Source organism: Lethenteron reissneri, chromosome 20 (genome assembly GCF_015708825.2).
Source record: "Lethenteron reissneri isolate LAM-NWPU_2019-01 chromosome 20, ASM1570882v1, whole genome shotgun sequence".
Lineage (NCBI taxonomy): Eukaryota > Metazoa > Chordata > Hyperoartia > Petromyzontiformes > Petromyzontidae > Lethenteron > Lethenteron reissneri.
Genome location: NC_083798.1, coordinates 8,747,077 through 8,760,573, shown reverse-complemented (window position 1 = coordinate 8,760,573; position 13,497 = coordinate 8,747,077). Strand labels below are relative to the sequence as shown.

General features: G+C 47.2%; 1 protein-coding gene across 3 annotated transcripts in view; it reads right to left on the bottom strand.

The window, feature by feature from the left end:
* LOC133344705 (nebulin-like) overlaps window positions 1-13,497 on the bottom strand; it is a 103,514-nt gene that overhangs the window by 65,557 nt on the left and 24,460 nt on the right. For all 3 annotated transcript variants that reach the window (XM_061554774.1, XM_061554775.1, XM_061554776.1), the window contains 23 exons: window positions 11,720-11,824; window positions 11,443-11,541; window positions 11,221-11,325; window positions 7,904-8,011; window positions 7,463-7,774; window positions 7,160-7,363; window positions 6,922-7,026; window positions 6,702-6,809; window positions 6,295-6,606; window positions 6,003-6,206; window positions 5,627-5,731; window positions 4,036-4,143; window positions 3,187-3,498; window positions 2,884-3,087; window positions 2,667-2,771; window positions 2,454-2,561; window positions 2,026-2,337; window positions 1,734-1,937; window positions 1,522-1,626; window positions 1,188-1,295; window positions 781-1,092; window positions 489-692; window positions 281-385 (listed from right to left, as the gene is read on the bottom strand). In XM_061554774.1, the coding sequence (XP_061410758.1) occupies window positions 281-385; window positions 489-692; window positions 781-1,092; window positions 1,188-1,295; window positions 1,522-1,626; window positions 1,734-1,937; window positions 2,026-2,337; window positions 2,454-2,561; window positions 2,667-2,771; window positions 2,884-3,087; window positions 3,187-3,498; window positions 4,036-4,143; window positions 5,627-5,731; window positions 6,003-6,206; window positions 6,295-6,606; window positions 6,702-6,809; window positions 6,922-7,026; window positions 7,160-7,363; window positions 7,463-7,774; window positions 7,904-8,011; window positions 11,221-11,325; window positions 11,443-11,541; window positions 11,720-11,824 (3,954 nt within the window). The remainder of the gene's footprint in view (window positions 1-280; window positions 386-488; window positions 693-780; window positions 1,093-1,187; window positions 1,296-1,521; window positions 1,627-1,733; window positions 1,938-2,025; window positions 2,338-2,453; window positions 2,562-2,666; window positions 2,772-2,883; window positions 3,088-3,186; window positions 3,499-4,035; window positions 4,144-5,626; window positions 5,732-6,002; window positions 6,207-6,294; window positions 6,607-6,701; window positions 6,810-6,921; window positions 7,027-7,159; window positions 7,364-7,462; window positions 7,775-7,903; window positions 8,012-11,220; window positions 11,326-11,442; window positions 11,542-11,719; window positions 11,825-13,497) is intronic.

The window sequence follows — 13,497 nt, the reverse complement described above, 5'->3', positions numbered from 1 at the left end:
TTCATAAATGGGCGCTGCTGCGACTCAACACTGTCTCCTGGAGCTCTTTGCATGCAGTGGTGGACATGTCTCAGAGAGTGGAATCGCCTTGCAAAATAGAGAAATGTGACACAGTCGAGGCAAAATGCAATGCAAGAATAATATTGAACTTTCATATTTGATTTCACGATAACCACCGCTGTGATCTCAGCAAGATCGATGCCAGAAGTGTGAGACACAGTGCGACTGGTTTCCAAATCCAACGTAAAATATCAAAAACATTCATATCATAATGACTCACATCGCTCAGGTTGTAGGAGTTGACCTTGGCCTGCAACATGTCTGGAGTGTCGGGCATGACATGAATGCTGATCTTGTCCTGCTCCCAGGCTTCCTTGTACAAGCGCTGTCAGTGCAGATACGTTTGGGAGTTAGATTGCCTTTTACTCGCATGAGTATTGAATGTAGGAGCATTTCAGAAATTATATCAAGTCAAGCACAGCACTCACGTTGTTGATCTGGTCGGCATTGATCTTGCACTGCTGCATGACGGGAGAGTCGGTGATGCTGGTGAAGCCTATGGTGTCTGGATGCTGCCGGTATTTCCTCTCGCTCAGGATGTCTCCTGCTCTCTGAGCCTTCACATTGTCCAGGGACCCAACCGGGATCCAGCCACATCCCCGGATCCAATCCAGGTCTGCCTTGTACAGTGTCTAGTGTGACATAACCAGAATTATGTGGTGCTAGACACTGAGGAAACCAGAATAGATGAGTAAACAAAAACATAAAACAAGATCTTACATCGCTCTGCAGCTCGTTGGCCATCTTGGCGTGGGCGACGCTGGTCTGGTCCGGCAGACACGTCCAGTCGTGCAGCCTCTGCCTGTAGTTGGTGTCACTGACCATGTCCTGGCACTTCTTGGCCATGACGAGGTTCAGCATGTCCAAAGGCATGTGGTAGTTTGTCTTACTCTTTTCAAAATCCTTCTTGTACGCACGATCGCTTTGCATTTTAGCAACTCGCATGGAGTGGACCAGCTTGGGATCGTCTTCCAGGCTTTGGAAGCCCACGTGGTGTCCCTTTGCCTTCTCAAAAGCCTCCTTGTACTTGACCTGCAAAAGAAAGAGGCACACGTCCTTCAGCCTGTGGCCACAGGATAGTGGCTCGTTGCTGTGAAGGCAGTGGTGGTGCAGCGGTGTGAGCTCACGTCACTGGCGATCGCCCTGCAGGCCTTGGCCGCTCGGATGGGGATGGCGTCTGCTCGCACGTCACAGCCTAGAGCACGCTGCTCCTCCAGTCCTTTTTTGTAGCAAACCTGAAACAAACGATTCCTGTGATGTAGCTAGACCACAGGCTACTCCATTCACGTGCAGAGAGAAATGTGATGTCATCAGTTAGGACCAATAGAGAGGGTGACCTATGTCTGGTTATTCCGAACCAACCATTTGCTCAACATTTGTTTAGATACGACCAGTTAAGCAGGATATACATATTTTATTTGCTCATAAACTGTGTGATCGCGGACTATATGAACCACTCACATCGCTCAGGTTGTAGGAGTTGACCTTGGCCTGCAGCAGCCCTGGAGTGTCGGGCATGACGTGAATGCTGATCTTGTCATGCTCCCAGGCTTCCTTGTACAAGCGCTGTCAATGCATAAATGTTATAGAGTTAGATTGCTCTTTTCTTGGATGAGTATTGCATGCTGGAATCACTTAAAGTCTCAGCCCAAGTGCAGCACTATTGCACTCACGTTATTGATCTGGTCGGCGTTGAGCTTGTATTGCTGCATGACGGGCGAGTCACTGATGCTCGTGAATCCTACAGTATCTGGGTGCTGCCGGTATTTCCTCTCGCTCAGGATGTCTCCTGCTTTCTGAACCTTCACATTGTCCAGGGACCCAACCGGAGTCCAGCCACACCCCCGGATCCAATCCAAGTCTGACTTGTACAGCGTCTAGGGTGACATAACCAGAATGCCGTGTTGCTAGACACTGAGGAAAACAGAATAGATGAGTAAACAAAAACATAAAACAAGATCTTACATCGCTCTGCAGCTCGTTGGCCATCTTGGCGTGGGCGACGCTGGTCTGGTCCGGCAGACACGTCCAGTCGTGCAGCCTCTGCCTGTAGTTGGTGTCACTGACCATGTCCTGGCACTTCTTGGCCATGACGAGGTTCAGCATGTCCAAAGGCATGTGGTAGTTTGTCTTACTCTTTTCAAAATCCTTCTTGTACGCACGATCACTTTGCATTTTGGCAACACGTATGGAGTGGACCAGCTTGGGATCGTCTTCCAGGCTTTGGAAGCCCACGTGGTGTCCCTTTGCCTTCTCAAATGCCTCCTTGTACTTGACCTGAAAGTAATACAAACGTATTCAAAATCGCTCAAGAAAATCGTATTAATGTGTTTGATGCATTAATCCACGAACATTAGTTCCCATGAGTTTATTTATGAGATGAAGGACCTCACATCACTGGCGATGTTCCTGGAGGCCTTTGCAGCTTTAATGGAGATGGCATCCAGCCTCAGGTCATATCCATCTGCTCTCATCTGCTCCAGGTCATGCTTGTAGTATATCTGTACAAAAAACAAATTATCATGAAGAAAACATGAAAAATAACATTAATGTATACGTGTATAAAAATAAAATAAACCCATGTCTCTATCGCCAATGGTACTCACATCGCTCAGGTTGTAGGTGTTGACCTTGGCCTGCAGCAGTTGTGGAGTGTCAGGCATGACGTGAATGCTGACCTTGTCCTGCTCCCAGGCTTCCTTGTACAAGCGCTGTCAATGCAGATACATTATACAGTCAGATCGCCTTTCACTAACTTACTTATTGTATTGAATGCTGTGAACACTTAGAGACTCAGCCCAAACACCGCACTGATGAACTCACGTCGTTTGTCTGGTTGGCGTTGAGCTTGCACTGCTGCATGACGGGCGAGTCGGTCACACTGGTGAAGCCTACGGTGTCCGGGTGCTGCCGGTATTTCTTCTCGCTGAGGATGTCCCCTGCTCTTTGAACCTTCTTTACATCCAGGGATTCGGTGGGAATCCATCCACACCCTCGGATCCATTCCAAGTCTGACTTGTACAGCGACTGTGTAAAGACAAGACATTGTTTCATGAATCCCCTGTGACCCGCCTCTGGTGATGATTCTCAGTGATACGCACGAGGCCGGTGGGAATGCACACTCACGTCGCTCTGCAGGTCGTAGGCCTTGCGGGCGTGCTGTCCCGTCATGTAGTCGGGTGGCAGCACGTAGCTGTGCAGCCGAGTCTTGTAGTCCACGTTGCTGGCCATGGCCTGGGCCTTCTTGGCCTCCACGACCTGCAGCATGTCCAGTGGCGTGTGGTAGCTGGTCTTGCCCTTCTCATAACCCTTCTTGTACTCGCGCTCACTTTGCATCTTGGCCACACGCATTGAGTGAACCATCTTGGGGTCGTCCTGCAGGCTCTGGGCCCCAATATGCTTGCCCTTGTCTGCCTCATACTCCTTCTTGTACTTGCGCTGTCGAAAGTCAGGTTACAAAATGACAATATTATTGGCATTTATTTTTAAGTACATCTTATTTCACTCGATATTTTGACAGGGACATGACCCAGCAGTTGCACGTTTGCCGCTTGTTGCAGATGTTCGCAGTTTGAATCTGGCAAACCGTTCTAGCTAAGGCTGTATTGACCGTAAAATGTGCCTTGTGCTTTAGATTGGATTTTTGAGATCACGTGACGTCATTCGAAAAGAGCAGGCCATTGCTTGTCAATGGCATGGTCCAATTTTTTAAAAATCACCTGCGAATTAATCAATAGGATTTATACATAGCAATCATTGCCTCCTACTGGTTGACAAATTTCCACTTGCAGGCCGGTGCTGTCACCTTTTGCCACACAGGATCAGCTGCCACTGAGGGTGTCCTTTTGAATGTTTGAGAGGAGATGTTATATATGACACTTTGAGTGCTGAGGCTTTTTAAATTGGCGTATGCATAGCTATCTAACAGCGATGGGGTACCAGTATTTTATAAGGTCGGCTATCAGCAACACTCACGTCACTCATGATGTTGACGGAGTGTTTGGCGGCTGTGATGGACAGCGCATCCAGTGGAAGCTCAAAATCCTTGTCCTTGGTCTTCTCCCAGGCCATCTTGTAGCAAACCTAGCGACACGACTAAAGTTTTAAACCAGCCAGAGTAGCAAGGATAACCTCAAACTTAAACCACAACAGTTCCACACAATAAATAACACAGGTTGGAGTAGCCTTGCCATATGCATGTATGTTAAACTTCTTTCACATCGTACGTAGCCAACCGTGCTAATCAGAGGTGCCATTATGCACTGTCCTTTTCCAAAGTGCTGCTTCTTATCAGGCAGGAAGACATCAATGCAGAGTTCTATTGGTAGCAGCAACCTCACACATGCCCCTGCCTCCAAGTGTCAACGTGTGGCACCACAATAACAGGATCACCTTGGTCCATATCTGGTTACACTAGCCAACCTTTGCACCACTAGCAAAGTGCACTTATGTACTACATTATTCTAAGCTCCAATGCACATTCCTAGATGCATTTGATCAGTGTGTAAAATATTTTTGTTACATAACCATGAAGTGTTTGTGTTAATGTTTTCTGGCTGTGTTAAGCCATTTTGTTAACATTTTCTCTTCTCATATTTTGTACACATCTTCTCTATTGCCTCTTTAGTGATTTTTCTTTGCAGAATTTGTAAAAAAAAAGTTTCTATAATTTTTTTGAAGTGCACCCCACCTTCTACTCTTCCTTATTCACAATGGTATAACATTATTGTAAACATTAATCTCGATTGTTCAATTTAAATGCTTTTGAAATGTGGCACAATAGAAGTAGAAACACTCCAATTATTTATAAGGTCCAAATTTGCTATAGGCTTCAACAATACGTGCAGTCAATATTGAATCTGACCAGTCGGAGACTGGCGGGCACTTGATTGACCCTGTAACCTTGAGTGACCTTGTAACCTTGTGTGTACACTCGTCTCTTGAGTGACCTTGTGACCTTGTGTGTACACTAGTCTCTTGAGTGACTTGATATGCACACCAACCAGATGGCTAAAGGAGGCCTGTTGCAGACCTGCCCAATGAGATTTGCATGTCGTGTTTTACAGATATTGAAAACAAATGTGTTGCTATCCACCTGGAGCCCCTCGTCTCTTCATTATGAATGTGCAACATAAATATTGTGTACTTAAACCGTCTTGATATGACCCAGGTCGCCCTTAATAAACAGGGAATGTTGTTTCATCTCAATGATTTTATTTCATATCCTGGTTAAATATGGCATACTACTACAAGCAGCTCACAATAGAAAGGTTGTAAGTTCAAATTCTGGTTGAGGGTTGACTCAACCCATCATGTTTCCAGGGTCAATAAAATTATTACCACTTTGTGGGGAAGTCAACAGTGGTTGTCCTATGGATAGACTCGCCCCCGCCATAGGAATGCGAAATTTTCACCACTGGCTTAAGGCTGTAAAGAGATGAACACTACCTCAATCGAGCAGGAAATTACTGTGACTACTCCTACATGAGTGGTGACCGTGGCATGCTGTGCTCACAGGCATGCGATGAGGACACAGGCGTTAAAGCAACTGTGCATCTCAACTTACGTCGCTGGAGTTATAGGCATTGACGCGTGCCTGTAGCAGCTGCGGTGCATCTGGAGGCAGCGTGTACGAGTGTTTGGCCTCCTCACCATCAGCCCTGTACACCAACTACAGACGCACGACAGAGTCACAAACCAACCGGCCCTGTGCAGCATCTGGACTTGCATCACGCGTGAACGTGGAGAGCGGCGACATCAAAACATGTCTAAACCTCCACGGCAAAATGAAAGATATCATCCAACATATTTTTTTTGTTGTGAAGAAGGATCACTTCCAGATACGTTAGTTTATAATGTATTGTCATTCACAGGGCAATGGTTGTTAATTTAAATGCATGCTAATTTACTGAAGCATCACTTTAAGATCATGTTAAACTCACATCGCTCAGCTGTTCGGCATTGACTTTAGCTTGGAGCATATCGGGCGAATCGCTGATGCTGGTGAAGCCTACAGTATCTGGATGCTGCCGGTATTTCTTCTCACTCAGGATGTCTCCTGCTCTCTGAACCTTCACATTGTCCAAGGACCCAACCGAAATCCAGCCACATCCCCGGATCCAATCAAGGTCTGCCTTGTAGAGAGTCTAGGGTGACATAACCAGAATTATGTGTTACTAGACACTGATAAAAACATAATATATGAGCAAACAAAAACATAAAACAAGATCTTACATCGCTTTGCAGCTCGTTGGCCATCTTGGCGTGGGCGACGCTGGTCTGGTCCGGCAGACACGTCCAGTCGTGCAGCCTCTGCCTGTAGTTGGTGTCACTGACCATGTCCTGGCACTTCTTGGCCATGACGAGGTTCAGCATGTCCAAAGGCATGTGGTAGTTTGTCTTACTCTTTTCAAAATTCTTCTTGTACGCACGATCACTTTGCATTTTAGCAACGCGCATGGAGTGGACCAGCTTGGGATCGTCTTCCAGGCTTTGGAAGCCCACGTGGTGTCCCTTTGCCTTCTCAAAAGCCTCCTTGTACTTGACCTGCAAAAGAAAGAGGCACACGTCCTTCAGCCTGTGGCCACAGGGTAGTGGCTCGTTGCTGTGAAGGCAGTGGTGGTGCAGCGGTGTGAGCTCACGTCACTGGCGATCGCCCTGCAGGCCTTGGCCGCTCGGATGGGGATGGCGTCTGCTCGCACGTCACAGCCTAGAGCACGCTGCTCCTCCAGTCCTTTTTTGTAGCAAACCTGAAACAAACGATTCCTGTGATGTAGCTAGACCGCAGGCTACTTACCTTGTTCATCATGTTCATAATGTTCTTAATGGTGCACACATGTTTTCAGCTGCAACCAGGCTCACATCACTGAGGTTGTACGCGTTGGCTTTGGCCTGTAACAGCTGCGGCGTATCGGGCATCATACTTATTTCAGTCTTTGAATCCTCCCATGCTTTCCTGTACGCACGCTACAAACACACCATAAAATCAGAACACTACATGTCAGAAATTGTGCAAAAAATTTGACATTTTTAACCAGCAGAATGTTAATGAACCTAAACTTAAGCCTCGTGTCAAATTAGGCATAAGCAATGCACTCACGTCGTTGATCTGGTCGGCGTTGAGCTTGCACTGCTGCATGACGGGCGAGTCAGTCACACTGGTGAAGCCTACGGTGTCTGGGTGTTGCCGGTATTTCTTCTCGCTCAGGATGTTCCCTGCTCTTTGAACCTTCTTTACATCCAGGGATTCGGTGGGAATCCATCCACACCCTCGGATCCATTCCAAGTCTGACTTGTACAGCGACTGTGTAAAGACAAGACATTGTTTCATATATCCCCTGTGACCCGCCTCTGGTGATGATTCTCAGTGATACGCACGAGGCCGGTGGGAATGCACACTCACGTCGCTCTGCAGGTCGTAGGCCTTGCGGGCGTGCTGTCCCGTCATGTAGTCGGGTGGCAGCACGTAGCTGTGCAGCCGCGTCTTGTAGTCCACGTTGCTGGCCATGGCCTGGGCCTTCTTGGCCTCCACGACCTGCAGCATGTCCAGTGGCGTGTGGTAGCTGGTCTTGCCCTTCTCATAGCCCTTCTTGTACTCGCGCTGACTTTGCATCTTGGCCACACGCATTGAGTGAACCATCTTGGGGTCGTCCTGCAGGCTCCGGGCCCCGATGTGCTTGCCCTTGTCTGCCTCGTACTCCTTCTTGTACTTGCGCTGCACAACAGTCACCACGGCCACAACCAATGTGAGATGCCTAAAGATAACCGGGCCACTTTTGCTTTCTGGTTCTTAATGCGCTGCAATTGTTTGCGTGATTGCTCTGTGTGGGCGCTTGTTACTCACATCGCTCACGATGTTGCTGGAAGCTCTTGCAGCACGGAAAGGAATGGCATCAGCCTTCAGGTCATAACCCGTGGCCTTGTTTTCTTCATAGTCAAATTGGTAGCATTTCTGGTGAGAAAACATTGCAATACCGACCACAATCAAAGGCATCACTCAGGTGATATTGTTTTTGTACAGTTGTAGTCGTGAGTGTGAAATCGTGGGTGATCAATTTTGAGGTGGTTAGTGAGTGAGAACGATCACCCCACGTGACAGGCGTTGAGGTGGTGACAGTAAATGGCTGATATTCTTAGGTTTTTTCGGTAAAGTCACGTAGGTAAAACATCAAAATTAATAAGAATAAAATAAATCAAAAATCACGACGTTTCGGAGGCAACACAAGTCTCCGTCATCAGGTGGGACCGTCACAGCCGGATTAGCTGCATCAAGTGAGGCAATGATTCAAGATGTAATCCCTTAAAAAGCAAATTGAGGGGGAGGAGAGGGGGGGGGAGCTAATCAGAATGTGGTAGCCAATGAATGGAACGTATCAGGAGGGAGGGGGGGCGGAGCTCAAAGACGGCACGGAGTGCCAACGTACAACGCATCGGGGGGGCGGGGCCAAAACTGTGCAACGCATCGGAAGGGGGAGGGGGGGGCGGGGCCAAAGAGTGCACGACGGCATCGACGCTGTTGCTGTTGCACAACGCCAACGCATTGGACAGAGAGGGGGAGGGGAGGCCTGATACACATGATAGAAAAGAACAAAAATGCCCATGTTTATACCAATGCTGGCTGAACAATGAAGAGAGTACTGTTAAACACTGGGGATGTTAACACTCGGTAAAGTAAAGTAAGATAGTGCCTGTCAGATAAGATGGTCCAAAAAAGTGTAATTAAGTCTTTTTTGCGTGGTTAATAACATCTTTCCAATGATTACTAGGTTTGTACCCATCATCACGGTTGAAATTATGTCTGTGTTTGTATATTTGTATGGCTTCGTGTACAAACCTTTGATGGTAGCCGGGAGGTTTGCAGAGAACCTTGGTCTCGGAAAAGACAATTTCATGAGAGCCCACCGAGTTGTAGCAATGATCGGCAATGGCCGAAGAATCAGTTCTGCCGTGTTTCAGATCTGACTTGTGCTCGCGGGCACGATCAGAAACATGACGTTTTGTTTCTCCAATGTAGCAATCACCACAAATGCAACTTAATTTGTAGACTCCAGGATACTGTAAGTCAGGCACGACATCCTTCACAGATGGAATCAGATCACGGATTTTATGCACTGTACTGAATCGGACTTGGATCTTATGTTTGTTTAGAATTTTGGAGATCTTTTTGGTCACGCCTGCTATGTATGGTAACGTGATAGTTTTGGTCGGAGTTTCATGTGGCTGTTCCTGTGTGGTGGGAGAGACAGCTTGGCGGATAGTACGGTCAGAGTATCCGTTCATCCTGAGGGTCCGATGTACATGTCTTAATTCACCGGTCAGGTGGTGTTGGTCAGAAATGCCATGGGCTCTGTGGTATAGCGTTTTGATGAGAGAATTCTTTTGAGATGGGTGGTGGTGGGAATCCGGTTTCAAGTAGGAATCTGTGTGGGTGGCTTTCCTGGAAACAGAATGTCCCAAGGATCCGTCAGGCCTCCTCTCAAACAGAATATCCAAGAATGGTAGTTTACCGTCTTTCTCCACTTCCATGGTGAATCTGATGGATGGGTGTCTAGAATTGATGTGGTCCAAGAAGTGGTTCAATGCTGGGAGGCCATGTGGCCAGATGACGAAAGTGTCATCTTTCGTCATCTGGCCACATGGCCTCCCAGCATTGAACCACTTCTTGGACCACATCAATTCTAGACACCCATCCATCAAATTCACCATGGAAGTGGAGAAAGATGGTAAACTACCATTCTTGGATATTCTGTTTGAGAGGAGGCCTGACAGATCCTTGGGACATTCTGTTTCCAGGAAAGCCACCCACACAGATTCCTACTTGAAACCGGATTCCCACCACCACCCATCTCAAAAAAATTATCTCATCAAAACGCTATACCACAGAGCCCATGGCATTTCTGATCAACACCACCTGACCGGTGAATTAAGACATGTACATCGGACCCTCAGGATGAACGGATACTCTGACCGTACTATCCGCCAAGCTGTCTCTCCCACCACACAGGAACAGCCACATGAAACTCCGACCAAAACTATCACGTTACCATACATAGCAGGCGTGACCAAAAAGATCTCCAAAATTCTAAACAAACATAAGATCCAAGTCCGATTCAGTACAGTGCATAAAATCCGTGATCTGATTCCATCTGTGAAGGATGTCGTGCCTCACTTACAGTATCCTGGAGTCTACAAATTGAGTTGCATTTGTGGTGATTGCTACATTGGAGAAAGGAAACGTCATGTTTCTGATCGTGTCCGCGAGCACAAGTCAGATCTGAAACACGGCAGAACTGATTCTTCGGCCATTGCCGATCATTGCTACAACTCGGTGGGCTCTCATGAAATTGTCTTTTCCGAGACCAAGGTTCTCTGCAAACCTCCCGGCTACCATCAAAGGTTTGTACACGAAGCCATACAAATATACAAACACAGACATAATTTCAACCGTGATGATGGGTACAAACCTAGTAATCATTGGAAAGATGTTATTAACCACGCAAAAAAGACTTAATTACACTTTTTTGGACCATCTTATCTGACAGGCACTATCTTACTTTACTTTACCGAGTGTTAACATCCCCAGTATTTAACAGTACTCTCTTCATTGTTCAGCCAGCATTGGTATAAACATGGGCATTTTTGTTCTTTTCTATCATGTGTATCAGGCCTCCCCTCCCCCTCTCTGTCCAATGCGTTGGCGTTGTGCAACAGCAACAGCGTCGATGCCGTCGTGCACTCTTTGGCCCCCCTCCCCCTCCCGATGCGTTGCACAGTTTTGGCCCTGCCCCCCCCTCCCCCTCCCGATGCGTTGTACGTTGGCACTCCGTGCCGTCTTTGAGCCCCACCCCCCCTCCCTCCCGATACGTTCCATTCATTGGCTACCACATTCTGATTAGCTCCCCCCCCCCCTCTCCTCCCCCTCAACTTGCTTTTTAAAGGATTACATCTTGAATCATTGCCTCACTTGATGCAGCTAATCCGGCTGTGACGGTCCCACCTGATGACGGAGACTTGTGTTGCCTCCGAAACGTCGTGAATTATTGTTTTATTTTATTTTTATTAATTTTGATGTTTTCCCTACGTGACTTTACCGAAAAAACCTAAGAATATGAATCCTTGCAGTCACGAAAGCTTCAAATCTAGAAGTAATGGGCTGCTTACATTACTCAGATTGATGCTGTTGACCTTGGCCTGCAGCAGCTGGGGTTCATCTGCATCCATGGTGTACTGGTGCAGGCGCTTCTCGCCATCTGCCTTGTACACTAGCTGCTCGCACACGCAAATGTACACGCACAGAGCCATCAGGAAGAATAACAAACGGTGTTTGAAAATGAATGATGCAGGAGGGTCATTCATGGCAGAACGGAACACTCTGACACGTACTTTACTGCAGAGCTGCTGGTTGGATTTGGCCTTCACCAACTCTGGGGTGTCCTCCACCTGGGTGAAGGGCTGCTGCTGAGCTGGCTGTCTGTACTTCCTCTGTGGAAGCAGCAAAGCAACATCTCAGCACCTCGTTTCTGCACAGAGAAGCGCAGGCTGTGGACAGGACAGGCGGAATGCTGAGTTGGTGAGAGCACGGGCGACGGTGCCTGCCCTTGTACAGGTGTGCACCGTCGCTGGTGGCCTTGCAGGTGCGGAGATAGGGGAGGTGACGCACCTCGCTCAGGATGCTGCCTGCGCGCTTGACCTTCTCAACGTCCACGGAACCCGAGGTGACCCAGCCCACCCCACGCATCCAGTCCATGTCCGACTTGTACAAATTCTGCAGCACGCACATATGTAGCGCGCACCACGACATACACATGACTCGTACGACATGCACACCATCGCGTCACATTGTCTGCACACACTTCTTGCCACACACGTGTCTCTAAATAGACTAAACTGTGATGCATTATAAACAGGAAAAATTAAAGCTCACATGTTTTAATAGTTTAAAATCTAAATCATCTTCTTTTAATTTTAATTAAATAGGCCATGCAAGATATTAATCCATGCAGGTGGCTCAGCAGTAGATCAAGGAGCTTGTGATTGGAAGGTTGGGAATTTAAATTCTTGTTGGGAGTTGACTCAGCCTATAATCCCTCCGGTGTTGATTAAATTAGTACCGTTTTGTGGGGAAGTCAACAGTGATTGTCCTATGGATATCTGAATCCCGACACAGAAATGTGGAATTCCCACCACTGGTTCAGGGAGGTACACGGTAGATGAGCACCGCTGCAATGCTCATTTGTGCAGGATATCGTTGTCACTTTGAAACCACGTAAATCTCCTAAGCTACCTTCATTTTAACAAGTCGGCAAGAATGGCTACTCCGCTGCGTGTGCGCATAGCACAGCTTGAATAGCATAGACGCACGACACTCGGCTTCATGTCCGCATCATGCTCAAGTCCCCAACGGAATGGCACTTATATTCTGTGGCTGCTTGTGGTGTTTCAGTTTCTTAAAAAAAAAATGCTGAGAACAGGCCCAAAGGCCCACAACGTCACATGGCCAGCTACAAACAGCACCATCAAATTTGTAACAGGTAAGTGTTAACACGCTTCTTGAATCGAGCGAGGTTATTATTAGAGCCTGGGGAAAGAGACAATGGTGGGAATTCCAAAGTGGAGCAGTGCGGGGGAAGAAGCATAAAGAGAAGTGAGTTGACCTGCGGTGTGGTGAGCAAGTGAGTGAGGTGGGTTAGTGAGAGGGTGAGTGTGTTGTTGTGACCAGCAGTGTGGTGGTTGAACACAGTCTGGATGAGACAAAATGGTGAGACTAATAGACTGAGTCCTCAACATGGGTGGAGGAATCAATGAGTGAATTAACGGTAAGAGTAACCATGGTAATAGCGATAGAAGAGTGATAAGGAGGTGACTGACCGTCGGTTAGTGAGTGAATCAGCGAGTGAGGGATAATTATCAATCTCCCCGATTGCTTTAAATAAGCAGGGGCCAATGACAGTCCTTTGACAGGAATTCTGAGACATGTTCTTTTGGGTGCCTTAATATCTGGGTACCATAATTGGATTTTTTTTACAAACTTGAGTTTTATCAATTGTGACTCTGAGAGAAAGACACAGCACAAAACACAAACTGCTCTTGGTTGTGGAGATGTACCTGGAATGCGTCCCAAGCTGCCCAATACTAGTTCAAAATGTAATTCATGAGTAAAAGACAAATCCTTTAAAATCACTTCAGTAATGTTGTCACTGTAGTATCGCCCCGCATTTCATGATATAATGTCAGTGCAGTCATGCCAATAGACAACCTCCTGCTTTTGATTTTCAAGTATTTTTCGTCGATAATAAAGCTGTGTACTCATGCCCAATGGCCTGGAACAAAGCAGGAGCAATTCGTTTGTGAGTTGCATCCACCTCTAACTAAATAAAAAGCACAACTGTACGTATGTTGAACTTCTGTTGCACCGTACGTAGGCAACCGTGCTAATCG